The sequence below is a fragment of the Paroedura picta genome, chromosome 14, assembly GCF_049243985.1.
Source record: "Paroedura picta isolate Pp20150507F chromosome 14, Ppicta_v3.0, whole genome shotgun sequence".
In the NCBI taxonomy this organism is placed as follows: Eukaryota; Metazoa; Chordata; class Lepidosauria; order Squamata; family Gekkonidae; genus Paroedura; species Paroedura picta.
The window spans coordinates 38503197-38528585 of NC_135382.1; the positions used below are offsets into that span (position 1 = coordinate 38503197).

At 50.3% G+C, this 25389-nt stretch overlaps 1 protein-coding gene across 1 annotated transcript; it reads left to right on the forward strand.

Annotated features, from left to right (window-relative positions):
* Positions 1 to 381: 381 nt before the first annotated feature.
* IRF8 (interferon regulatory factor 8) lies at positions 382 to 10576 on the forward strand. Its single transcript, XM_077310279.1, has 9 exons — positions 382 to 595; positions 1520 to 1694; positions 2401 to 2584; positions 4443 to 4531; positions 4949 to 5060; positions 6205 to 6252; positions 6734 to 7102; positions 7843 to 7958; positions 8931 to 10576. The coding sequence occupies exons 1-9, from the start codon at positions 588 to 590 to the stop codon at positions 9111 to 9113; spliced, it is 1284 nt and encodes a 427-aa protein (XP_077166394.1). The 5' UTR covers positions 382 to 587; the 3' UTR covers positions 9114 to 10576.
* The last annotated feature ends 14813 nt before the right edge of the window (positions 10577 to 25389 follow it).

The following is a 25389-nucleotide window of genomic DNA, read 5'->3' on the forward strand; positions in this document are numbered from 1 at the left end:
TCTGGCTCCCTCTTAATGCCCCACCCCAAAGCAGCTTCCCAGGAAAGATTCTTTTAGGCGTCCTCCCACCTCCCAGGGGTGCGAAGGCAGGATGCCGGAGCCCCTCTCCGGGAAGGGGGTACTGATGCTCTCTCCCGGGGCAGGTGCGCGTCCCTCGCTCGAGTCAGATGCCGGGGAATTCCTGATCGGGCTGCCTCCTTCCAGGCGGAGAGGCCACGCGGGACCCTGGGCCTCGGACGGAAAGCCCCCGCCTCCTGCCCCAGCCGCTGCGGCCGAAACCGCCCCCGCGCCCCCGCTCCGTCGGGCGGCGGAAGGCCCCGATCCCGCGGGAAGCGAAGAGAAGGGAGCAGCCGGGACCGAGGACCGGGCATCTCGCGCGCCGCCCCCGCGGGCTTCTCGGAAAGGCGCGCGGTGCGAAGAAGGCGCCGGGCGGCGGGCCCTCGCCATTGGCCGGCGCCTCCCGCGGCCGCCTTCCGATTGGCCGAGAGCTGCCCGCGGGGCGGGGACCCCAGAACCTGCCCGCCGCCAGCTATAGATGCGCGGATCCGCTGCCCGGAGCCGCCGGCGAGCGCGGACGGACGGCGCAGATGTGGAGGTGGGTCTCTGGCCGGCAGCGCTTGAGGCAGGCAGGCTTGCGCGCACCCTCGGGCCGAATAAGCTCCGCGCCTGGAGGGACCTTGCAGAGCCACGAGGGTTCCTGCTGGCGTGCATGCATGCATGCATGCGTCTCGCAGAGAACACAGTTCGACGCCGTGGAGTTTCCTCGGGCGGCAACGTTGTAGCTGGATCTCCCCGGTTGCAAGCCGGGCTGCGGTGTCTGAAGGGATGCGGGCGGCGCGGCTCCTGGCAAGGTTGTGCGACGCACGGCCAGCGCCTTGGAGCGCCCCAAGCTTTGCGCTTCGCTTCAGATTTGCCTCTGCGCTTTCCTTTTGCGCTTTCTCGGGGCTGCCTTTCTTATTTCCCGTCGCTGATGGGACTTGAACTTGTTTTCGGGTCCGGCGAGAACCCCACTGCGCGCTAGTTTGTTCGTTTGGATTTTTATACCGCCCACTAGATTGTTTGAATTTTTATGCCGCGCATGGTTTGCGGCTCCTGTGTTTCTTGTGGCGCTCCTTGTGAATGCAGACGGGCGTTGCTCCTGTTCGTCCCTTTATCCCTCGCCTTTCTTCGTGGTTCGAGGGAGCCGCCCGCTGAGCGGCTCAGGACCGATTCGTGAACTTCCCGTCTCAAGCGACATGTGATGATCCTCGCAGCTGTTATGCCGCTGCGCAGCCGGTGGCTTGCGTGCCCGGTCCCATGTAAAGGCGTCTGGGTTCAGCAGGGCGCCTCCTAGGCGGGCATGGGCTTGACCGTTGAGTTGGATCAAGGGTAGTCAAACTGCGGCCCTCCATATGTCCATGGACTACAATTCCCATGAATTCGCTTGGCAGGGGCTCATGGGAATTGTATTCCATGGACATATGGAGGGCCGCAGTTTGACTACCCCTGATTTCTCACAACAAGATCCTTTCCCGTGCAGGATGAGCGATCGGAACGGCGGGCGACGCCTGCGGCAATGGCTGATCGAGCAGATTGATAGCGGGATGTATCCCGGCCTGATCTGGGAGAACGAGGAGAAGACCATGTTCCGCATCCCATGGAAGCACGCGGGGAAGCAGGATTACAACCAGGAAGTGGATGCAAGTATATTTAAGGTATGAAGGATCAGCTGGATTGGATTTCCATCTGGGGTCACTTATCTTCAGAGGAACTGGTTTGTGTATGTTGCTTTAAAGCACTCAAAGATGAGGGCTGGGAGGGGGGATTTTTCCAACCCACTCCCTCCCCATGTTGCTTTGTTCTGTACATTCTCCATGAATCTTCAGTGGTGTTTATTCAAAACCCGATGGGAGAAAGGTCCCATTTGGACTCAACTGTCTTCTCACCTGGTTGCACTTTATGTGGGTTTTTTTTCTAGCGATCGGTTGCATGTAGAGGCATGACTGGCGCTTTTAATTGGACAACTAATTAATTAGACAACTAAAGAGGCGTTGTCCAAAGAGAATTTTGTTTTGCCTTTTGCCATTGAGCCTTCTGTGGGGGGTGAATGATAGCTGTGCCAACAGTGCAATAGTGACACCCACTGGAAGAAAAAAGCAATACAACCAAGTTTTTGCATACAAACAGCAGGTAAAGGTACCGGAGTGTTAACTACCTGTTCCAGCTGGGATATTGAATATTGCTGTGGCATTGATTCTGAAGGCTAAAGAGGAAAGATACAGGTACAGGGCATGGATAAGAGTAGGTCCAGGTACTTGGCAAAAAACCCAGCATGCTAGGGCTGACCATGTTCCAAGGCACGCCTCTCGACTCAGGAGGCAGGTGACTTAGCTCAGAGAATCTCTCCTGCTTCACCTGTAGGCTTGGGCGGTCTTCAAAGGAAAATTTAAGGAAGGGGACAAAGCTGAGCCAGCTACTTGGAAGACGAGGCTCCGATGTGCCCTGAACAAGAGCCCGGATTTTGAAGAGGTGACTGAGAGGTCCCAGCTGGACATATCAGAGCCGTACAAGGTCTATCGGATTGTTCCGGATGAAGAACAGAAATGTAAGTACAAACGTAGCAATGGTGTGTGCTGAGCAGGTGTCTCGATGACCCCTGGGGGGGGAGGGCAGGTGGGTTCCTTGAAAGGGGGCAACATTTTGAGGGCTTCTGGAGTTCAGGTCCTGCTGGTGGATCTCCTGATGGCACCTGGGATTGCCAGTGAGTGACATGGCATGTTGGACTGGAGGGGTCACTGCCCTGATCCAACATGACTTCTCTTATGTTCCTGTTCGTTGCAGGGCACTCAAAATGCTGACATGGTTGTTGTTGTTTTTGAAGGGTGAATAGTGTTTGACTCAGGGTTTTTACCTAGATAATTACCCAACTGCATTCAAGCTAGATCTGTGAAACACTTAATTTCAACATTTGTACCCTGCACTTGTTCCTCAAGGGGACTGAATGTGCCTCGCAAATTACATCAGTGTAATACAATACCGTACCAAGCTCTCACTGAAAAAAAAAACCCATTTGTAACATTCCCTTCCCCCCCCCCAAAAAAACCCCACTTACATGTTACCTGCTGCCCCAGACCAAACGCTGCCCTTTACGTTTCCTCTGGAAAAATCAGCCGTGAAGTCCGCCTTCTGATTGTCCCCACAAAGAAAGCCCAGGCTATGAAACAAACTGAAGAGCAGGAAATCTGACTGGGAGAAATCGGTTCCAGTCCACATCTCAAAAACCTGGGCACCTGGCTGCAACAGCGCAGGGTCTCTTATTAGAAGTTTCCAGGAGTCTCGGTTTACTTGGTCCGATGCTAGGGAAAGGTGGGCTTAAAGAGGCAGTCAACAGACACCTGGGGGAGTGCTCCATCTAGAGGTGGGGCTTGGAACACGTCCAGGTCTTGTTTTCCACCTGACTGCAACAATGACATCTGGGCAGCTGGACTGAGGCAGCCCCTTTTGCAGTGGCCCTCCAGTATGGGGTGTCAGCCCAAATAGCCCCTCTGCGGGAACTAGACTCTAGTACTGAATTCCTGCGGGAGAGGGTCTCGGCTTGGTGCGTTCCTTCACTCCCAGCATGCTGCTCTTGATCGGCCTGCATCACCCGAACAGCCATTGCACCGGAATCAGCTTTGGGCTGTGTGTGTGGTTAGAGTACAAGAGAGTAGGACGAGGGCCTCTGAAATGGCTAGTCTTGTACCGCGCTGGGTTTTATTTTTATCTTGGGTGCGGTATTTGTTGTTTTTCAAGCATGCAAAATCCAGTTGTCACAAAATCTCCCCTGAAGCACCTTGGCCCGTGCTGCTTATGCTCTTGAAAGGGCCTTTTCTGTCTTCGGAAACGGCTTTTATCCATTAACGCTGGCTTTTGGGCTCTCACCGAGACCAGAGCATTTGGGTTTTTTAAATGCACATATATATATAAATATTTCAAAAAATTAGAGGAAATATTTTGAATATGTATTTGTTTTATTGTGCTTCTTTCTTTCTTTCTTTCTTTCTTTCTTTCTTCCTTCCTTCCTTCCTTCCTTCCTTCCTTCCTTCCTTCCTTCCTTCCTTCCTTCCTTCCTTCCTTCCTTCCTTCCTTCCTTCCTTCCTTCCTTCCTTCCTTCCTTCCTTCCTTTCTCTTCTTCAAGTGGGAATATCTTTTTAGGCTCAGGAGTCCCACCCTGAGCCCTCAAACACTCCCCAGTAGTCACCGTGAATGAATTAAACCCAAGATACAGCAAGGGGGAGCGTTATAGGCTGTTGTTCATTGCTTCAATTTCTGGCAGGCTGAGAAATCCCTTTCCTTCTGCGTTCTTCCCCTCCATTTCTTCACACTCCACTTTCTCTTGCACACCGGACTGAGGTGTGAGCTCCCCGTTGCTGGCTTCCTCTCCTCGCGTCCATAACGGAGCCTCACCTTGGCTTTCTTTCCAGGCAAAATGGGGTCAGGGAATGGAGGCGGCTGGAGCGAAAGCCCGGACATGGAGTGTGCCACCTCATCAATAGATGACCTGATGAAAGAGGTAATTTCTGAGGGGGGTGTGTGTGTGCAATGCAAAATCAGTGTTTTTTTTTTTTTAAGCAAGATTTATTGTTTTCCCCCCATACATGTGTGTACCTCACTCCAGCTATATGTGTGCTAGAAAGGCTTCTAAATTGTTGAGTGGGCGGGTGTGTGTAGATGGACTTCAGACCCATCCCCTACTTCCCTTTCTGTACAGCTGGCTGGCAGGGGCTCGTGGGAATTGTAGTCCATGGACATCTGGAGGACCACAGGTTGATTACCTCTGGACTAGACAACCTTTGGAGAAATGTTCTAATCATAAGAAGCCACAGAATCACTTGCTGGAGCTGGGTGGGTTGTCACCTCCTGAGTTGTGCATTGCTGATATGGTCACCTCTGTAGTCACGTATCTTTCCCCCCTTTGCAAACTCCCTAGCCTCCTGTGGTGGAGGAATGCCTTCATGTGATAAAAAGGAGCCCTTCGCCTCTTCAGGACACTTGTAGAACGACCCCAGTTCCCGACTGGTGGACCCACCAGCCAAGTCCTGGTAAGCGAGACATAAGTACTGCGTGTGAAGGGAGTCCTGTGTTGTTGCCAATTTCCTTCCCCTCTGAGCATAGGCCAAGGGTAATTTGGTCAGGAGGAATGTGCCACGGCACATACAAAGTATGCAGGTAGCAGTGTTGGTCTGTAGAAAGATCCCCAAGCTAGAAATGACTACGAGTCTATGGAAAGTGGTGGGATAGAAATCAAATAAATAAGTACAAAGTTCAGCAGCAGATTCTACTGAGCTGGTTGTGTTAATTGATTGCAGCAAAAAATCCTCACAAAACTCAAAAGAGGCAAAGGAAAAATAAATTGTGAACAGCCCATGGGATGGTCATGGGAAGCATGAAGTATCTTTTGTGACTTATCTGTGGCAGAAGGTCTACAAGACCAACCATTGACCATTTGCAACAGATGCAGTTGGTGGAAACACTGTCTCTTTTGTATTGTGCCGTTAAGTTCTCCCATAGTGGTGATAGCTGTGCTAACGGCGCTATAGCGACACCTACTGTGAGAAACAAGCACTATAACAAAGCTTCAGCATAAAAACAAAAGATGAAGGAATCAGGGAGTAACTAGTTGATTTATGCCATTCAGGACCCTTAGTGGCTGGGAAAGGACTGAGGAAGAGCAACTGCTTATGTACACATATTTATTTATGATATTATATTTATATATAAGGTTTCAGCTCTAGGTATAAGGATCAGGTTATGCAGAAAACCTGCCTAAGGCTCTAACCAGAGGAAGAAAAGCCTAACTTTGATGGGCAAAAGGGTTTTGTGCTTTGAGAGGGATTCAGGTGGGATGGCCCCTAATGGGGGCCCTTAACTTTGTCTGACTGTGTCAAGTTAGAACAGATTACATGGGGGGGGGACCTGGTGGAGAATTGTCTCACTAAGCACTCAAGGCGCAACAAAGACCCTCTCGTGAGACTCTGGAGAACCACTTCCCATTCAGATTAGATAAATTCTGAGCAAGACGCAGGAATGGATGGACTGTCTCCATCCAAGGATTCCCCTGTGGATGCCCAACGAGTGTAGGAGATCATAGAGATCTGGGAGTGGCTTTAGGTTTGGAGCTCCGGCAGCTGTGAATTGAACCCAGGAAATCAATACGTGCCTGTGTTTTCTTCTGTTAATTTATAGTTTTGTCTCTGATGAGTGGATTTGCTGGCTACGAACAAGTTCTTGCAGGTACGGCGACCCTTTTCTTTGCTCAGTTCAGCTCTCACGTTCTTTGTCTGTTGGGGGAGGGGTGGTTTGCATGCCCAAGGTATCAGGGTCAGTTCTTGGGACCTCAGTTCTGGGCCCGTAGTTATCTGCGAGAGGGGCATGGCCGGCCCAAGAGGCTGTGTGGGCCAGCGGCCTGAGCACCGGGTTGCTTGCCGTGAGGAAAGCCTTCTAGCTCTGAATGGTTCCATGCTCAAATCTTAGGAGAGCCAATGTAGGCTGCTTTGGGTTCCCATTGGGAAAAGCAGTTCTCTTAGAGCTCTCCCAGCCCTACCTCCCTTACAAGGTGTCTGTTGTGAAGAGAGGACGGGAAGGTGATTGGAAGCTGGTTGGGGACTCCTTTGGTAGTGAAAAGTATTAAAAAACCAGCTCTTCCTCCTCCTCTTTATCAGGGTCCTGGTGTGGGTTTCCCTGAGCGGATGTGTCCTCGATTCCCCCTTTGCAGGCCATTCCCAAATGGTGATCAGCTTCTACTACAGCGGGAAGCTGATGGGCAGCACGACGACCTCTTGCCCCGAAGGCTGCCGCATCTCCCTGGGAGAGCTGCCGTACAGCCCGGAGAGCCTGGAGCAGATCCGGTTCCCCTCGGTGGACAGCCTTCCCAACGAGCGGCAGCGGCAAGTCACCAAGAAGCTCTTTGGCCACCTGGGCCGGGGCGTCTTGCTGCACTGCAACAAGCAGGGCATCTTCATCAAGAGGCTGTGCCAGGGCAGGGTCTTCTGGAGCGGGAACTCCATGCCCTTCAAGGACCGGCCCAACAAGCTCGAGCGGGACGAGGTGGTCAAGATCTTCGACACCGGCTACTTCCTGAGAGGTCTGCACGGCTGCCTTGGCCTCTCTTGCTTTGCTTCTGAGTCTTGCTGGAGAATTACGGCCGGGGAGGGCAGGGGCGGTCCGTCCCGTGACCGAGAGGAAGCCGAAACATCTGGATCTGAAGGCAAATTTGAGCTCTTTTGCACACAATTTGGCCTGCTCCCACCGCCCATGAGAGGAGCCAAAGGCCACCCGGGTCTTTCTTCTTAATTCCAGTTTTTGAGATTTGATGAGATGTTGCCTGCAGGGTTTCTTTAAGGGCTAGAACAGGGGTAGTCAAACTGCGGCCCTCCAGATGTCCGTGGACTACAATTCCCAGGAGCCCCTGCCAGCATTCGCTGGCAGGGGCTCCTGGGAATTGTAGTCCACGGACATCTGGAGGGTCGCAGTTTGACTACCCCTGGGCTAGAAGCTTGCTTTTGAAAACACCCCAAAGTGGAGGCGTGTTAGAACACAGCACCCAGGCCACGTACTTGCTCTTTGCGAACCGTGAAACATTCCACATGGTTCTGATGGTGGGAGCCACATCGGTTGGCTTAGACCACTGCATTTCTGGAGAAACAGCTCTTGCATGGTGCAAGTCAAATAGCCAAGGATGGACTCAACATCCTTTTATTTGGCCAAAGGTACAAGCAGACCAACAAGGCTGTGGGACAGGAGGGCTGGCAGCAGACGCTGACTTTTCTTCAGAGGTTCTGTGTGCATTTTCATGAATAAACTTTTGCTTTCTCTCTTCCGTAGAATTCCAGCAGTATTACGACAGCCAAGGCCGTTTCCCTAACAGCAAAGTCCTCCTGTGTTTCGGGGAGGAGTTTCCAGATGCCAGCCTCTCCCGCTTCAAGTTGATTCTTGTTGAGGTAAGAGAGAGCAAGCCGCCTGGCCACCTGCTGCTGAAACCCCTTTCCTCCTCCGTGTCTAAAGGGCAAGGAACCACACTTGTTCCTTCTTTTATACGGCCACGCGTCAGCTCCTGAATTTGCCCTTCTCTTGTTCTTCATTTACTGCTCCTTCCTCCCAAGTTTCTAGTCCTCATGACTGAAGGAAAATATTTGGAAAATGGGAGGGTGTACGCAAACAAGAAAACAGCCATGTGGCTCAATAAGTCCTGTAAGTCAGTGGTTCCTAACCCCCGGTCCGGGGAGCAGTACTTGTCTGTGGATTAGTTGGTACCGGGCCACGGCTCCTCCTTGTCCTCCTCCCCAGCTGCTGCCTCGGGGGCTGCCCTGCCACTCTGCCACTAGCTCACCTTTGGTGCTCTCCAGTGGCCGCCATGGCTGGGGCTCCCCCTTGGCGTGGCACTGTGCAGCTGCTGCTGGCAGCGCCCCCCAGCGGGCGGTGGGAAGTCAGGGGTGCCAGTGGGAATGCAAGTGGAGCAAGGGCTCAGGAGGCAGCGGCGACGTCCCTCAGCAAAAGACTACGCCCCCCCCTCCTGGACCTCAGTAAAATTTTCAAACGTTTACTGGTCCCCAGTGATAAAAAGGTTGGGGACCACTGCTGTAAGTTACAGGAGAATTCGTATATTCCAACTGGAAACTAACATTAAGCAAGAAGAAAAAACACAGGGTTTCTTCCCCTTCTTGGCACGCAGTCCTGGGTATAAATAAGCCGAGGCTTATTGTGAAGACTGAAAGGCAGCCTTTAGGAAAGTTACTCTTGGCAACGTAGAGATCGTAACACTCTTTTGAGGCTCATTGTGAAGGCCGCGGAGATAATGCCCCAGCAACACTTCCAGCCATCCTTTGTCATTCTGAATGCAGAAGTCCTGCGCATTGTACTCCGTTGGCTTCAGATATTCTTGCCAAAGATTGACGGTCTTTTCTTGACGGCAGATTGAGCAGCTCAGCATCCGGCAGTGGACGGAGAATGTGAGCAAGCAGCCCCCCGACAGCAGCCCCCCGATGCTGCCCATGGTGGAAGAGGCCCACTATGACCAGGTGTACCGAAACTTCCAGGATTCCTGTGGGCCGCACCAAAGGCCAATCTTCCGGGAAAACCAACAGATCACAGTCTGAGACTCCTCTGTAGTATTTTTTTGTTTCCATTTTTAACCGGAAGGATTCTGCTTAGATCTATTTTTGTATGGTCACCCATGCTGAATTCCTTTTGGGGGAACTGCTCTGGTTTTGACGGCAGGTGTGCTGGGAGTGGGCACTTGGCAGCTTTTGGCCTGTTTCCCAACCAGAATTATACCAGCTGTGCCTGTTGCCCCTTTCTGAAGGACACTGCAGTGTTCAACCAAAGCCATTTTAAACTAGACTAAAGGCAGAACGGCCTCATTTCACTTAAAGGGGGTGTGTGAGGTGTGCTGACTCAGCAGATTGGATCCCTTCAAGTGATGCTCCCCCCCATCAGTGAACCCCACCCTTTGGGTTCAGAGCAGAGTGGGACAATTGTAGACTGGTGGGGAAGCTCTGAGAAGCATGAAATCTTTGTTCGGGGCGCGGTTTTTGGTACCTCTCTGCCCTGCTGTCTGGCCTTCCATGGCAACTGGCTGGCCATTGTGTGGAACAAGATATTAGACTAGATGGTCCACCCGATCAGGGACACCAGCTGCTGTGGCCAAGACTGTAGGGAGGAATAAGGACTACTTATAAATGCTGTGAAACCAAAATGGGAAGGCGACTGTAAGCTGCTTTGAACCTCCTTTGGGTAGAGAAAAGCGGCATATAAGAACCAACTCTTCTTCTTCTTCTTCTTTCTTCTTTCTTCTTCTTCTTCTTCTTCTTGAAACCCTGCAAAAATCTATGTGCCTAAAAGCACTGAGTTCAAACGAGGTTAGGAACGTGTATAAGCTATACTAACTGAGGCCTGGCCAGCTTTTTTCTATACATCTTTTTGTGTGCATTAGCCATATTGCTATCATAACAAGTTAGAAATGGGGCATTATGTGCATTTGACTGTCAGCGGAGAGGTAAACTCTTGTCCTGAATTCGGCACCTCCTTAGTGCATGTGTGTGAACTCTGATGCATGCACCTAAGGTGCCAGTCTATGCAGGGCTTTGCCCCCATTCTTTGCAGACAGCTGGTTGGCACATGGGGGCAGAGAGGAATGAGGAAACTGCACCAATAGAACTTTCTGCAAATGCTCAGGGATGCCTTTTGTATTTATTTTAACCACGTATTTGAAATATTTTGTATATATTTTTCCCCAAAAAACTTGCCTGCATTTTTAAAAATATTTCTATCTATTGTTTCTACCTTCTCAAGGGAAAAATAAACCAAATTTTAGCAATATTTTTGGGAATCCTGTTTCTTCTGCGGAATGTGAATGTGTGTGTGAGAGACAGAACCTTGCAGTGTGGCCTTCCAGTGTGGTATCTGTGGCTTCTGCCTGGTGGAATGAGCTCCCGGAAGAGCTGAGGGCCTTGATGGAACTAACCTGATTGTCCAGAGCCAGTTAGACGGAGCTCTTCCGCCAAGTGTTTGGCTGAGGCCAGGCTGAGGCAGATCTGAGCCCCTTCTCCAGTACTCTGTTAGTTAATTAACTCATATAGCAGGTAGTTGAGAGCTTGGTAGGGGTTAGGGGGCTATGAGGGTGGTTGGGTGGGGATTTCTAATAGAATGTTTTATTGTATTATCGTATTGTAATTTAAATAGATGTTAGCAGCCGTGAGCTAGCTGGCTAGGAGCAGTGGCCTAGAAATCAAATCAATCGATCAATAAAAGTTTTGGACTACTAACTGAGAGGCCCACGTTTGAATCACTTCTCCTGTCACGGATGCTCGCTTGGTGGTCTTGGGCCAGGCACTTTCCACGGCTAGCGTGGTGTAGCGGTGAAGCAGGGTGGACTCTAATCCAGAGAACCAGGTTTGATTTCTCTTCTGCATGAACCCAGTTGGGTGACCCTGGGCCAGTCACAGCTCTCTCAGAGCTCTCTCTACCCCGCCTCACTCACTGAGAGGCTGTTGTGGGAAGGTGATGGTAAGCCACTCTGAGATCCTTCGGGTAGGGAAAGTGGGGTGTAAAAACCAACTCTTCTCTTAGCCTAGCCTACATCACAGGGTCGTTGTGAGGATAAAATGAAGGAGACATAAAGGATGAAAGCCACTGTGGGTCTTCATTTGGGAGAAAGGGCGTAACTTGTGTAAGATTGCCCACTGAGTATAAAGAAATGGATAAAATATAATATTCATCCATCCTTGTTATTTATATATCTTCCACTCCACGCCCAGGGTATTGCCGATTGCCACTTTGAGCTTGGAAGGTGAATCTCCTCCAGGTCAGAATGGCCAGGGGCTCTGGTTTGGGGGGGGGGGGATAGCATCATCTGGGCATGGAATTAAAGTCACCATGGGTGGACAGGTAATTGTGAGTTGCCTGCATTGTGCAAAGAATTGGGCTAGTGCAGCTTTGTCCGAAATGTAATGTTAAAGCAGCCCTTAATTTTAGCCAAAACATTCCCTAATATCCACAAGTTACCTTTAGCACAGATTAATACCAGCTAGCCTATATTTTCCTGGGTGAAAGGTCGCAAGGCAGGCAGCATTTCTTAATCCAGAGAAGAATCATAGAATCATAAGAGTTGGAAGGGGCCATACAGGCCATCTAGTCCAACCCCTTGCTCTACGCAGGATCAGCCCTAAACATCCTAAAGCATCCAAGAAAAGTGTGTATCCAACCTTTGCTTGAAGACTGCCAGTGAAAGAGAGCTCTCCTTCTCCGATATAAAGAAGAAAGACAATTTCAGAATTTGCAATCTTTTCCTTCATCACCGGCCCATCCAGAGGTCTTTCCCATCCCGACATCTGCTATTGGAGTTCCTCCAAACTAGAGATGGCAGGAACGGAACATGGGATCTTGTGCATGCAACTCACCTGTCCTGCCCCTATGGCACAGCTGCCTCCCTGAATCCTGTCCCACCTACAAACCTGCAGGTAGCAGACTGGTGCAGCGTGAGCCAGGTGCTTTTTTCAAAATGGCAAGGCTTTGTTCCTCTGCAGGTGGGAGACGCTCTCTGCGTCAGACCTGACGGTCTTAGTTTCTGGTGAGACTGATGAGAAACAACCATTTCTCTCTTTGCAAATGACTTTCGTTGCAAGAATTTGCTCAGGAGAACTCGGCACGGCAATGACTCAGGCTTAAGAGTGGGCCTGTATTTTTATTTTGCTAATGAAGGGCGATGCGTCAAAAGTTTAATTTTGGGCACAAGCTTTTGTGAGCATTCACAATGATGCATTTGAAACAGACTCCACCAACCCTTAGGAGGGGGGGGGGGTTAAAAATAGTCTTATTTATAAAGAGAAACAACTACGTATAGAAAGAGAGAAAGAGACCTAACTCTAGTTTCAATCATTCTTTTGTTGTTCAACTGCTGTTCTGGAGGCAAGCAGGGAGAGGATACTCAAACAAGCAGGAAGTTCTCTGTTGAGCCAATCAAGCCACAAAAGATGCCCATTTGAAAATCATGAAATATTCCAACTATGCTAAATGCACATCTTCTCTGATGCACCCTGCAGGACACTCTCTATATTCTGCTCAATCATGCACCCTGCAGATCTTGCCAGGGAGGGCTGGTTAGAGTCACGTGCACAAGTCACTCAGCAGCACAGTTATGCATCTCGACTCTTAACTAGCCCTTTCCATTCTCTACCCAAGACTTGAGGAAATGTGTTTCAATGGATCTGAAGAAGGTGCATGTACATGAAAGATTATGCGCATAACTGAAATTTGTTGGTCTTAAATGTGCCCCTGGACTCAAACTTTGTTCTGTTGCTTCAAACCAACATGGCGGCCCACCTAAATCAATGACAGGTTTTATATTTAAAAATTTGTTCTTCAAAGTCTTTGTGACTCTCCATGTTCTTGCATTGTCTGTTATTTGGTCCTGTCCCAGTGCCCTCTTTTCCTTCCCCTCTCCTCCACCGTTAATGTTGAGACTGTAAGTTCCTTGTGGGCAGGGACCTTCTTTTGCCAGCCTAACTATGTCTATGCACAGGAGGGACCCCTAAATAGTTAATTCACACCCTCCCACGGTTGGAACTTCTCTGACTATTTCGGAGTGGTAGAAGGCGCTGCTAAGTCACATGACTCACAAGGAAACATCTGTGCAGTCCCAACGGGGAAAATCGATAGAGGCCTCTCGAAATAAATTTGTAGCAAAGAGTGGGCGTCACTTGAAAGAGCAGGAGGGGATTTTCCATGGGCTACCTGATTGCTCTCTCTCTAGCCCTCTTTTTTTTGCATGCAATGGGCTACAGGGTCATTTTAGTTCAGGGGGGCTCAGTGGCAAAAGGGATGCGAAGGGTGCCTTTACAGCTGGCATGTGCCATCCTGAAAGAAGGGTGCAAAGGAAGACTCTAAGACAGGGGTAGTCAAACTGCGGCCCTCCAGCTGTCCATGGACTACAGTTCCCATGAGCCCATGGGAATTGTAGTCCATGGACATCTGGAGGGCTGCAGTTTGACTACCCCTGCTCTAAGAGATGGCTCCAATGTGCTTCATTTTTTAAATCCTCAGAATGGCTTTTGTGGTCACCCACCAGGGACAAGGAGGTTGCCACTTTTAGGAGATCTAGTATATATTTTGAGGAATCAAAGGATCATCCTTCCATCCCCACCCCCACCCGTCAGTTTAATGTGGCCCCGTCTATTTTTCCCCTCCTCAAATGCTACCTCCTCATCCAGCTGCAGATTTAATGTCCCTCTAGGACAGGGGTAGTCAAACTGCGGCCCTCCAGATGTCCATGGACTACAATTCCCAGGAGCCCCCTGCCAGCGAATGCTGGCAGGGGGCTCCTGGGAATTGTAGTCCATGGACATCTGGAGGGCCGCAGTTTGACTACCCCTGCTCTAGGACAACATAGGTTAATACTTTTCAAACAGAAGTCTTGGACTTTGCATTCTGTATAGGTGCGTACACACACACACACACACACACACACACAGAGTTATGCAATCCACATGTTTCATCTTTGGGCCCTTAACCCTTTCCGCTTGAGGTAAATTTATGTATTGTTCAGCGGAAGCTTTGAAAATTCAGACAAAGGGACAGGAAACCAAGTCTTTCTTCTCCACACGCTCTGCTGTGTGCTAATTTGGAGCATGACTTAATGCTGGGCTTTGAGAGGATTATTCATATCCCTACCTGAACATTTGACTTCAGAAACTCACAAGGGTCCGGGGGGGTGAGAAACAGAACCTACCCATGATGCTGACTTCTGCGGAGCTCTCAAGAGCCTAAGAGATCTGAGTGTAATTCGGTCGGATGCTTTGTTTGCCAGGCTCTTAGAAGCCTCAAGCGGCCTCCCAGGGTAGCTCTGCACCAAAAAATGGAACCCAGAACAGGGCTGTGCAGGTAAGGACTCCGGGAGAGCCCTGCAGATTCAGACCAGTGCTCCATCTTCTCCAGAATCCGGTCTCACTCGGTAACTAACCGAGGACACAGAGGCCGAGCCCTTCCCCTGACGTTGCCTCCTCATGTAGGAGGTTGACTGCTTCTGAACATGGAGGTTCCCTTTAATCACCATGGCTTGTAGCCACCGATAGACCTCCATGAACCTTTTAAAGCCCTCTCTGCCTGTGGCCTTTTGCTGGGAGCCTAATGCTGGGAGCGATCGAGAGCAAAAGAAGAAGGGGACGACAGTGAATGAGGTGGCTGGATGGAGTCACTGAAGCAGTCGGTGCAAACTTAAATGGACTCTGGGGAATGGTAGAGGACAGGAAGGCCAGGAGGATCATTGTCCATGGGGTCGCGATGGGTCGGACACGACTTTGCACCTAACTACAACAACATGCCTGTGGCCAAGACTACATCCTCTGGAATCTGCAATCCTCATCTTTCTAAGGTGCCTGTCATATACAAACAAGGAAACCTGGCAGATAAAAAAAGGTCTTTCTTGTCCAGCATCTCATGTCCCACTCATCTATTGCAAATCTGCATGAGAGCTTTTTTGTCTCTTCTTGACAGCAAACTTGGTAAGAACATCCTAGCAGGTCAACTAATTGGGTAGCAAAACCTATTCCTAGACTGAGATTTCAGGAGAGATGCCAAACTAAGGGAGTTCTGACTTTCCATGGCTCAGACGCCCCCAATCCCGTCAGTCTCGAAAATGCTCCTGGGCTCATTTCTGACTATTCAACTCCCCAAATTTTAATGCCACAAGCACCAGTTGGAATGCCGCCAGCTTGGCCATCCAGGCCTTCTCTCCCTGCACGGCTTCCAAACTTGGACAAATTTTTCAGTGCCCCCAGCTATGGCAGCCGGCGGGTATTTCCAGCAGTAGGGCCAGGTGATGCGGGCACGGAGGGGGGGGGCTGCTGTGGTTTCAAAACATGACTCATTTGATAATCGCTTAAAAAGTGAAAACGTGAAGTTGAAAGCGCCGAACCTGTGGCCACTTCCCAAATCCCATCCCCATCGAACGAGAGGCACCTAAAAAAAGGGTCGAAAACTCAAAGTGGTGGGACGCTTCCTGTACACTTTCCCTTTCAGAGAAAGAGGAAGAGGGCAGGAGAAAGTTTCAGAGAGTTGGCCCCAAGTGATCTCCTTACCTCTGCAAACAGAGGACAGCATAGAGCTGGCGACTAGGAGTAGGGGTGGGGTGGGCCGTTGTGTCTCTGCATGAGCTGCCTGCGAGCCAGAGCCTTGGGGTAGAATTGGAAGGTTCTCCTTGGAAGCCCTTTGGCCTTCCCCTGTGGTTTTCAGGGGCTCACATCTGCTCTATGCGCCATGTGCCAGGAACCAAATCATTGCAACACCAATTCTGAGGTTTCTGTGGTCAAGAGGGTGGTTAGAAACTGGCACAGGTGCTGTGGAAGAGAAAGCAGAGAGGAACACGTGCTGGAAAACTCAAGGTCCTCTTGGAGAAAGCCAGCCACCCTGCGAACCGTTCAGCATCGGGTGCAGATGTGCTGGATTGTGGAAAGTCTTGTGCAAGCTGGTCAGGTGCTTTGCCCCGTCTTCTCCTGAGGTTGGAGAGGACCCGGCTTTCAAATGCAAACAGACTCCCCTTGCTTCGGCCTTTCCCTTCTTTCAAGTTTTCTTCCCAACTCTTGATTTAATAGCCACTTCCAGATTTCTCTCAGGGTGACACAAACACCTTGGGAACCTTCTGCGTAGATGTTTCGACCACACACAAATGTTCCGTTTCCCCCTTTAGGGCAGCTGGATTTGTGTTAGCATCCTGGCCCAGGTTTCCATTTGTGGGGATTGTATACGTCTCACGGCTTAGCAAAGAAGGGAGAATGTTCAAGAGAACCCCCACAGGTCTGAGCTGAGAGTGTGGAAAAACCTACCACAGCTGGTCAAAGCTTGAATGGTGAGAGGACCCCTGCGGAACAAGACCGAAGGTCCATCTCACCCAGGAGCCTAGTTTGGTACCATGGTTCTCGGGAGGCCCCCAAGGAAGCCTACTAGGATATGAAACAGGGATTTGTTTTTTAAAAATTGGAACTGCAGCCGTGATAGTAATTCATGCTCCTTGTTTGCACGCACATGATTTGTTCCTCAGAGTGGAGGAAAAAGCTCAGAGCTGAGAATTGGACAGCACAAATGCAGAGTTTCACACAAGAGGGGTCAAATTTGCCTCTTGCCTCCGTAGAGGGTACTTCTGGCTTTCCCGTTTTCCCACATCCACCCGCTTTGTGTCTGTTAGCGGTACGTTTTGTATTGCCATTTCTCTCATGGGGGGCACCAAAACTTCTTTATGAGTAGTAGTAGAAGAAGAGTTGGCTTTCGTACCCCGCTTTCCACTACGCAAAGGGGTCCCAAAACAGCCTACCATCGCCTTACCTTCCTTTCGCCTTAAAAGACAATTTGTGAGATAGGTGGGGCTGAGGGAGCTCTAAGAGAAACTGATCTGTGAGAACAGCTCTCACAGGACTGTGACTAGCCCAGCGTCACCCAACTGGCTGCATGTGGGGGAGGTTTGTGGAATCCAGCTGAGAGGCCACCAGTCTTGACCACGGCAACAAGTGGGGTCTCAAGAATCTGCTCCATTCCGAAATGTTCTAATAAACCTCCTAATAAATCTCAGTGATAATTCTTGGCTGGGTCCCTTCATCCTGACGTCTGCCTGGAGCTGCTGTGTGCAGAACTGCCCAAGGTCACCCCCAAGTGATGGAGCCCTTCATGACCAGAGGCTCAGGACCTCGAGGTCTCTCCTGTTGTTGGTTCCTCCCTCCATGCCAGAAATGGCGCCCTTCCTCCTGCAGTGCCAGACCGCTGGGTCCATTTCTTTTTCAGAGGTTCTTTTCTTCGTAGTGACTGCGGTTGGTTTCATTTTTGCTGTTCAGCGCTGTCCGCTTTTCGAAAGGGAAAAATGCTGCTTTAGCACAGATTTTTGGTTGAAGCCGGAGGATTCTTTTTTGGTTAAAAAAAAGCCTGAATAGTTTTTTCTTCTTTAATTTTGGTGTCATGAGTTGATTTCTGGGTTTTGCGGCCTTGGGCCTTATGCAGGGTTGGCAGGATACGAGTGTTTTAAAAATTTGTGATGTGGCCCATCTTCTATCTTCAGCGATCCCTAATAAGTGAGTAATAGGTCTATCAGGGAGTATGGGGGTGGGGGGGAGTAGTTGGAGGACAGGATGCAGGAAACCCAACCAGAATGCACTGAGTACATTTCCGCTGGCCTCCGCCGTAGGCTTGGCGGAAGAGCTCCATCTTGCAGTGAATTCAGTGAGTTGCATCAGGGCTCTGATCTCAGACGGGAGCTCATTCCACCCAACCTGACAACCCTAAATTCTCTTCATGATAGTTTGTTTATTTATTAAATTTGTATTCCGCCCCAATTTGACTGGAAGTTTGGACCTTCCCCCCAGTGACTGGTGAGCCTCACTTTTCTTGGAGAGCGTGACTCCTCAGCTTTCAACATGGGTGTTATTTCCTTGAATGGGATGCTTCTCTTGGTCTGAACCTGGGAGATGCCCTCTGTCCCCTTCCTTGGTCCTCTAACTCCGGTTCCCTCTTGCTCCCACAGACGTGATGCCGAACAAGCTGGCCAGTTTTGATGGGGCAAGCAACCTTTAGATTCGGCTTTTCTCTCTTCTTTTCACAGCAACCTGAATGTGAACTGGGTTTACTTGAATAAATGTAAGTTTACCTTGGTTTGCAGTCTCGGGAGATTTATGTACCTCATTGGGCAAAACTCTACTCTATTAATCAGATCTCCCAATCGTGTTTAGGAACTTTATGGCAACACAGGTGTAGACACGGAGCTCTCGTTGAATATCTTACTGCGTTAGCAGAAACACCAAGACGCTTGGGAATGTAGAAGTCAGGGGATGGTCTCTCAGGCCAACATCCTGTAGAAATATTAGTTGCTTTATAGAACTGAGAGGTGAAAAGCCAAGTACTTACACCACCCCCCCTTGGGGAAACTGCTGGTATAATTAAAGAAAGAGAAGGAAGGAAGCAGGTAGGCCAGAGTGTGAGAGCATGTCCCCGTGAAGGTGGGGACCGACCCAGGCTGTGTTCTGCTTGATAGGAGACAGCACCTAAATTCTCTCCTGGGTAGTTGTTGATTTTTCTTTTAATGAAATATCTCTCTGACATTTCGTTTCTGAACATCTTGGTGAGCAAAACCCAAGGATAGACTATCTTGCGACTGTATTACCTCTTTAGCCAGTGCAGTCGGCCCATTACAGAGTTGAGCTATTAAAAATGTTAAAGCTACTGGTGCTCCGGGTAGCAGAGTGTGACATTCTGCAAAAAAGGAAGGCTGGGTTTTTTTTGGTTTTTGTTTTGAGAGAGAGAGAGAGAGAAAGAGAGAGAGAGAGAGAGAGAGAGAGAGAGAGAGAGAGAGAGGTGAATTCTCTGAAACGAAGAGCTTAAAATACTTTGTGACGGTTTGTGGGGATATTATGAAAGAAGACATCTTGGTCACAGAATGCTAATAAGGAGCTATTAGGAAAAGGAATCAAAATAATGCTGCGGACATTTCATGCCATCCAGAGATAATTAATTGCAGCACAAGATTTTCCTCCTTGAATGGTGGGGGAAGGGGGCATGAAAAAGCTAGCAGCTAGTGTGGGAAGTTTTTGAGGATTTTTTGGGGGGGGCTCAAACTTGGGGAATTTGAAGGAAGGAAGGAGGGAAGGAAGGAAGGAGGGAGGGAAGGAAGGAAGGAAGGAAGGAAGGAACCTCAGTAGGGTATAATTCCATGGCATCTGCCCTCTGAAGCTGCCATTTTCTCTGTGACCTCAAGACCAGGCGAAATTCCAGGGGATCTTTCACCACCACTGGAGGTTGGCAACCCCATTTTCAGCAGAGAATACTTATCATATTTATTTGTTTGTTTATTTGATTTATATACAGCTCCTCCCTGCAAAGTGGGCTTGGGGCGGTTTACAATAAATAATGAATGCAGATAAACCAGTTCCTCTCCCTCCAACCACTAGACAGCCTTTGCCAGGTTTAATCGGACCAAATGATCAAAAATTGGGGGGATGGTGGAGATGAACCCTGGAAACATCTTTCAGGGTTCGGGAAACCCCAGAAGGAGCTCAATGGTGCAGAATAGGGTTGGGAAGCAGAGCTGTGGACACGCCCACCCAGGGCCCCTCCCCTTCCCACCCCCTCCAGGCCCATCCCTGGCCATTTTGGGAGGGGTGGGTGGGTTGACATGATCATATATGGTCATATTACCAGGTAAATGTTCAACAAATTATATATAACAATTAATTAACTCCCACCCATTCTGGAAACCCTTCCAGGGCTGTCAAGAAATCCCTGGCTTGAGAACCTTTGGCTTAGCACCCCAGGGGTCATTGGGAGCTGCCCCTGAGCCAAGAGGGGACAAGATGGGGAAGTCCTTCATCGTGGCGGACTGGGCTGTTTGCTGCCGTGCTCGCAAGCCATCGACTCATTCGTTTTTAGACTCCCAGCAAAAACCTGAGACAGAGGCTGACCGGAAGCTGCGGCCGCCCGCCTAGTGAGCCCGAGTTCAGATCACACGCTTGTCCCCCTGGGCTGTGGGGAGGAGGGGAGCCTCACATGACCAGCGGGGCCGGGACTCCGCCACCACAACAGGAACAATCTGTGGGAGAGGAATTTGGGATGTGCCCAACTTCTCTAAAAGACAGCAAAGTGCGCTGGGCCACAAGACGAAGCCCTCCTCCTCGTTGGAGCCGGACGCTTCTGCCCCGGATCTGTGACCGTTGAGAAAGAGAGAGACACACAGTGAAGGAGAGAGAGAGAGAGAGAGAGAGAGAGAGAGAGAGAGAGAGAGAGAGAGAGAGAGAGAGAGAGAGAGAGGTGTTCTCTTGCTATTGTGCAACCCTCCCACCATGCTGAGGCCGGAGCTGTCCTGCCCTCCCAGGAAGGGAAATGTAGCATAACCACAGACCAGCGTACGAGAATCAGAAGCCGCTTTGCAAGACTGCAAAAGGGACCCTTCGGCCTCTGCGTGGCGTGAGCCAAACCGAGGCCTTCCTTTCAGGGCATCCTGGGCACAGTAGAGGTGGACTGCTGAGCTCTGGCAGGTGGTGGGAGACCTCCCAGGGGGACAGCTGGTCTGCGGAGGAGAAAGACCAGCCCCCCCTGGAGAAAAACGGCCGCCTTGGAGGGTGGGCTGTAAGGCATTCTACCCCACTGAAATCCACCCCTCTCCACACCCTGCCCTCTGCGGGCTCCACCCCCAACGTCGGCAGGATTCTCCCAACCCGGAGCTGACAGCCCTATCCCAAATGCTGTTGTGATATTTGGAACGTCGGTCAGCAACACTGCTAATCTGGAGCAGGGGTAGTCAATCTGTGGTCCTCCAGATGTCCATGGACTACCATTCCCATGAGCCCCTGGCAGCATTCGCTGGCAGGAGATCATGGGAGTTGTAGTCCATGGACATCTGGAGGACCACAGGTTGACTGCCCCTGATCTGGAGGAAGCAAATAAGCCACAGAGGGGTTGTATCCCACGCGAAAGCAGCCGGGCACCTCTGAAATCAGCACAGCACCGTGGGTCCGTGCACCCAACATTGAATGGTGTGAATTGAAAGGCTTTTTTTCAGAACAGCAGGATATGTGGTTTCTTTTCTTTTCTTTTAAATTTCCAAGGTGTTGGTAGGTGACTTTGCATCAGTTCTCTGAATGCGAAAGAGGGTGAGTCACCACCAAAGGCAAGAGGGCTTTCAAGAAATTGATTTTAAAAGATTAAAAGGGGGGTGGGGGTGGGGGAGGCCGAGGGTGGCAGTAAAGTCCTGTGGAGCCCCAGACTGTGTGTGAACAGCAGCAGCGATGTCTCCCCCAAAGAACTATACCCGGCCCAACAAACTCCCTCCTGCCAGACCCCACGCCTCGAGGAAGATGGTGGAGATACAGATGTCTAGGACAGGGGTAGTCAACCTGTGGCCCTCCAGATGTCCATGGACTACAATTCCCATGAGCCCCTGCCAGCAAACGCTGGCAGGGGCTCATGGGAATTGTAGTCCATGGACATCTGGAGGACCACTGGTTGATTACCCCTGGTCTAGGGTATCCCTCTGGGGGAAGGGACCCCAAGATCAAACAAAGGCCCCATGGAAGAGCTCCATCTCTGCTCTTCTGGGAGCTCATTCCGTCAGGTAGGGGCCAGGACTGAAAAGGCCCTGCCCCTGGTTGAGGCCAGGCAGTCTTCCCGTGGTCCAGGGCTTACCAGCTCACTATTTCCCACAGAACAAAGTGTTCTGTGACAGGCATAAGGAGAGGGACGGTCTCCCATCATTTAACTGGGACAGGGGCCATTCCCACAACAGGGAAAGATGGAAACGTGAAAGAGGAACTGAGAATCCGGTGGGTCACTGTTCACCAAAGGATGCTGCTGCTGCTGCTGCTGCGGAAGGGATGCTTCTATTTTGCCCGCCACCTCCAACGCCCATCTCCAATCTGTGCATTAAAATAAATGTGGTTTAACCATTGAAACTCAAGGGTCGGGTTTTGTTCTGTTTTGTCTTTGGCCTTAGGGTTCCTCTCACTTCCAGCTGCACGAAACCTACAGCTTTGTTCCAAAACAGCAACCCCCTCCCCTCCGTTGGAACTGGATCCCCCAGGCTCACATGATCTCAGCCCCTCTTGAGAGCTCAGCAGGGTCAGCCCTGGTTAGAACTTGGACGGGAGACCACCAAGCCAGTCCAGAGAGGGTCAACGGCCAACCAACCCTGAAGCCTCCTGTCTTGAAAACATGAGGGGGCTGCCAAAAGTCGGGGTTGCAGGCATATCTGTGCAAACTCTGCTTGTGATGTCTGGCGGCTGGGCTGCCAACCTCCAGGTGGTGCCTGGAGATCTCCTGGCTGTCCAGTGGATCATGCAACCAAAGACAGTTCAGTTCTCCTGGAGAAAATGGGTGCTTCGGGGGTCGGACTCTGTGGCAAATCTCTCCCCTCCCTGATCTCTGCCCACCCCAGGATCCATCCTTCAACACAGAGCCGGTAACCTCAGCTGACCCCAACCTCCTTTATGGTAGGGCAAGGCCTCCTTGCAGCCTAGTTTCCCTGGCCAACCTGTCAGGGGGCTGGTCAGTCACCTGTGCTTAAAGGCAATGAAGGCTTTTCTTTCTCCCTGCTTTGCTCAGCAATTGCTCCCCAGAGACTCTGTGGAAGGGTAAAAGGTAAGCAAAACAGTTTGCATGCAAATAAAGAGCTAAAAGAGAACGGGGGCAAGTCCCAGGGCCAGGTCGCTAGTTTTCACCAAGAGAGTTGGTGTTTCTGGCCAAGGGGAAATGTTTGTGTGTGTGCGTGGGGGGGGGGGGGGTCTTTTGACTGGATGAAGTTGCCCTTCCCTCGTTTGCATAACCTGGCTACAGCAATCCGGGCTGTGGAAACTTCTGAAGCAGCTGTGCAAAGCTCCCTCTCCATAAAGACTCAGACCCTCCGCTGATCGCCACTCAAGATGGCCATCCCCCAGCTCCCAGCCCTGCCTGATCTCCATCACGGCTGAGTCCAGGAGAGAACACAAGGGGTTTGTCTCCCAAATTGGGCTTTGGCTTGGGGATGCTCTTCTGGGGTTGCTAACTTCTCACCCCTCATCTTCGCAATGTGGAATTAGGGATGCCAGCTTCCAGGCCAGACCTGGGGATTCTCTGGAATTGTAGCTCACCTCCAGGCAAAAGAGATCAATCCCCCTGGAGAAAACGGCTGCTTCGGAGGGGGGACTCCACAGCATTACGCTCCATCGAGGACCCTCCCCACCCCAGATCCCCCCCCACTCCTGTCTCCACCCCCAAAGTCTCCAGGTTTTTCCCCAACCCAGAACTGGCAACCCTCTATGTAACCCACACTGAATCCCAGAGAAAAAAAGGTGAATGATAGATAGCGTGAATAAGTACAATAAAGCATTTTGGATTTCTTTTCATTTGGTTTAGAAGAAGAAGAAGAAGAGTTGGTTCTTATATGCCGCTTTTCCCTACCCGAAGGAGGCTCAAAGCGGCTTACAGTTGCCTTCCCATTCCTCTCCCCACAACAGACACCCTGTGGGGTGGGTGAGGCTGAGAGAGCCCTGAGATTCCTGCTCGGTCAGAACAGCTTTATCAGTGCCATGCCGAGCCCAAGGTCACCCAGCTGGCTGCACGTGGGGGAGTGGGGAATCGAACCTGGCATGCCAGATTAGAAGTCCGCACTCCTAACCACTACACCAAGCTGGCTCTAAGTTCCCACATCCTGCTGTGCGTGTTCAGGCTGGATCCCTACAAGAGGACGAGGTCTCAGTCCGCCTTCATGTATTTTGAGATCCTTCGTAATTGTCCCCCAACCATTTCCTCTTTCTGAGAGACAGATGCTTTCAGCCCAGTTCTAACCACATTGACAAGAGGAAATATCTCTCCTGATTTTGTTCCAGAGCAGGGGTAGTCAAACTGCGGCCCTCCAGATGTCCATGGACTACAATTCCCATGAGCCCCTGCCAGCGAATGCTGGCAGGGGCTCATGGGAATTGTAGTCCATGGACACCTGAAGGGCCGCAGTTTGACCACCCCTGTTCTAGAGTAATAGCCTTTCTCTTCACATTCAGGAATGTGGAATATTCTGAATTAGGGTAGTGAAATAAACAAGTTCAAGTCCCAATAGTCCTCCGGAAGATCTACTACCAGCACGGCACCGCAAGGACTAGCGAGCAACTAATCTTTTTGGCAGGTTTTAATAGTTCAGAATTGTTAAATTAATCGATAAATGTTTGAATGGCTTTTGTGGAAATGCTTGGAAACAGCCTTGAGTCGTCTCTGTCGACAGAGGTGGTCAAGAAGTCTATAAACAAACAAGAAATAAATATAGTCTACATGGAATATAATCTACATTGAGTTTGCCTGAGCAAAAAACACAGCATGTTTCTTTTGCTGTAAAAAGAAAGCCAGAACTGCCTTCCTTCGAAAACAGCATGGATTTTATTTTTAAAAAATTAAGTTTTATTCAGGAAGAAGTGACTTCAATGCATAGCCAAGAGTTGCCAGCTCCAGGTGGGGAAAAACCTGGAGACTTTGGGGGTGGAGCCAGGAGTGGGCAGGATTTAGGGTGCTGTGGAGTCCAGGCTTCACCCCCAAATCTCCACGCATTTCCCAACCCAGAACTGGCAACCCTATGCAAGGCAAAAAAAAAATGTCATTGATGATGAGATATAAGGTGGTGGAAATCTACCCCTTGAATTTCTGCCTCTCGAGCAGCACTTTTAAAGGACACAATTAAGAAAAGGAGCACTTTTCTTATCCTTTCCAGGAATTCGTGCAACCCACCCTCATGCTCTGTTTCGATGTACTTTCTTGAAAGCCAGCTGGATCGGCCTTCTTGAAGGTCACGTATGGAATCGGGGGCAGCAGCAAATGGTAAATCGAAAACAGAAACAGCCTTTTCTTGTAAATCAGCCCATTATACTGACTTTGCAGTTCTTTGGCGTTCTGGCCTTTCTGACTTCCTTAAATATTCACTTTATCCTGCCATTGAGACAAACTAATTTCCCCCCCCCTATCGGGGGAAATCCACCCATCGCGCTGTTTACATCTTTAAAAAAAAATTATTTAGCTTACAAAGAAACTTGAAAATACCATATGAGTGTCAGGTAGTTCCCCTTCAGGAAATACACACATATACACACAGTCAGTCAAGCCACTGGAAGGGGAGGAGATGTGAATCAGTGAAACCTTTGTACAAAGAAGATCCCAGGTTCAATCTCTGCCATCTCCAATTAAAAGATGAACTTGTTTTAGGTGGTGTTATTCAAATGAGTAGCCGTGTTGGTCTGAAGTAGCACAATAAAAACCAGAGTCCAGGGGCACCTTTAAGACCAACAAAGATTTATTCAAGGCGTGAGCTTTCGAGTGCAAGCACTCTTCCTCAGACTAAGAACTCCCTGTCTCAGGCCTTCTTCACTGAAGACGCCAGGGGAGTGAAGTTGG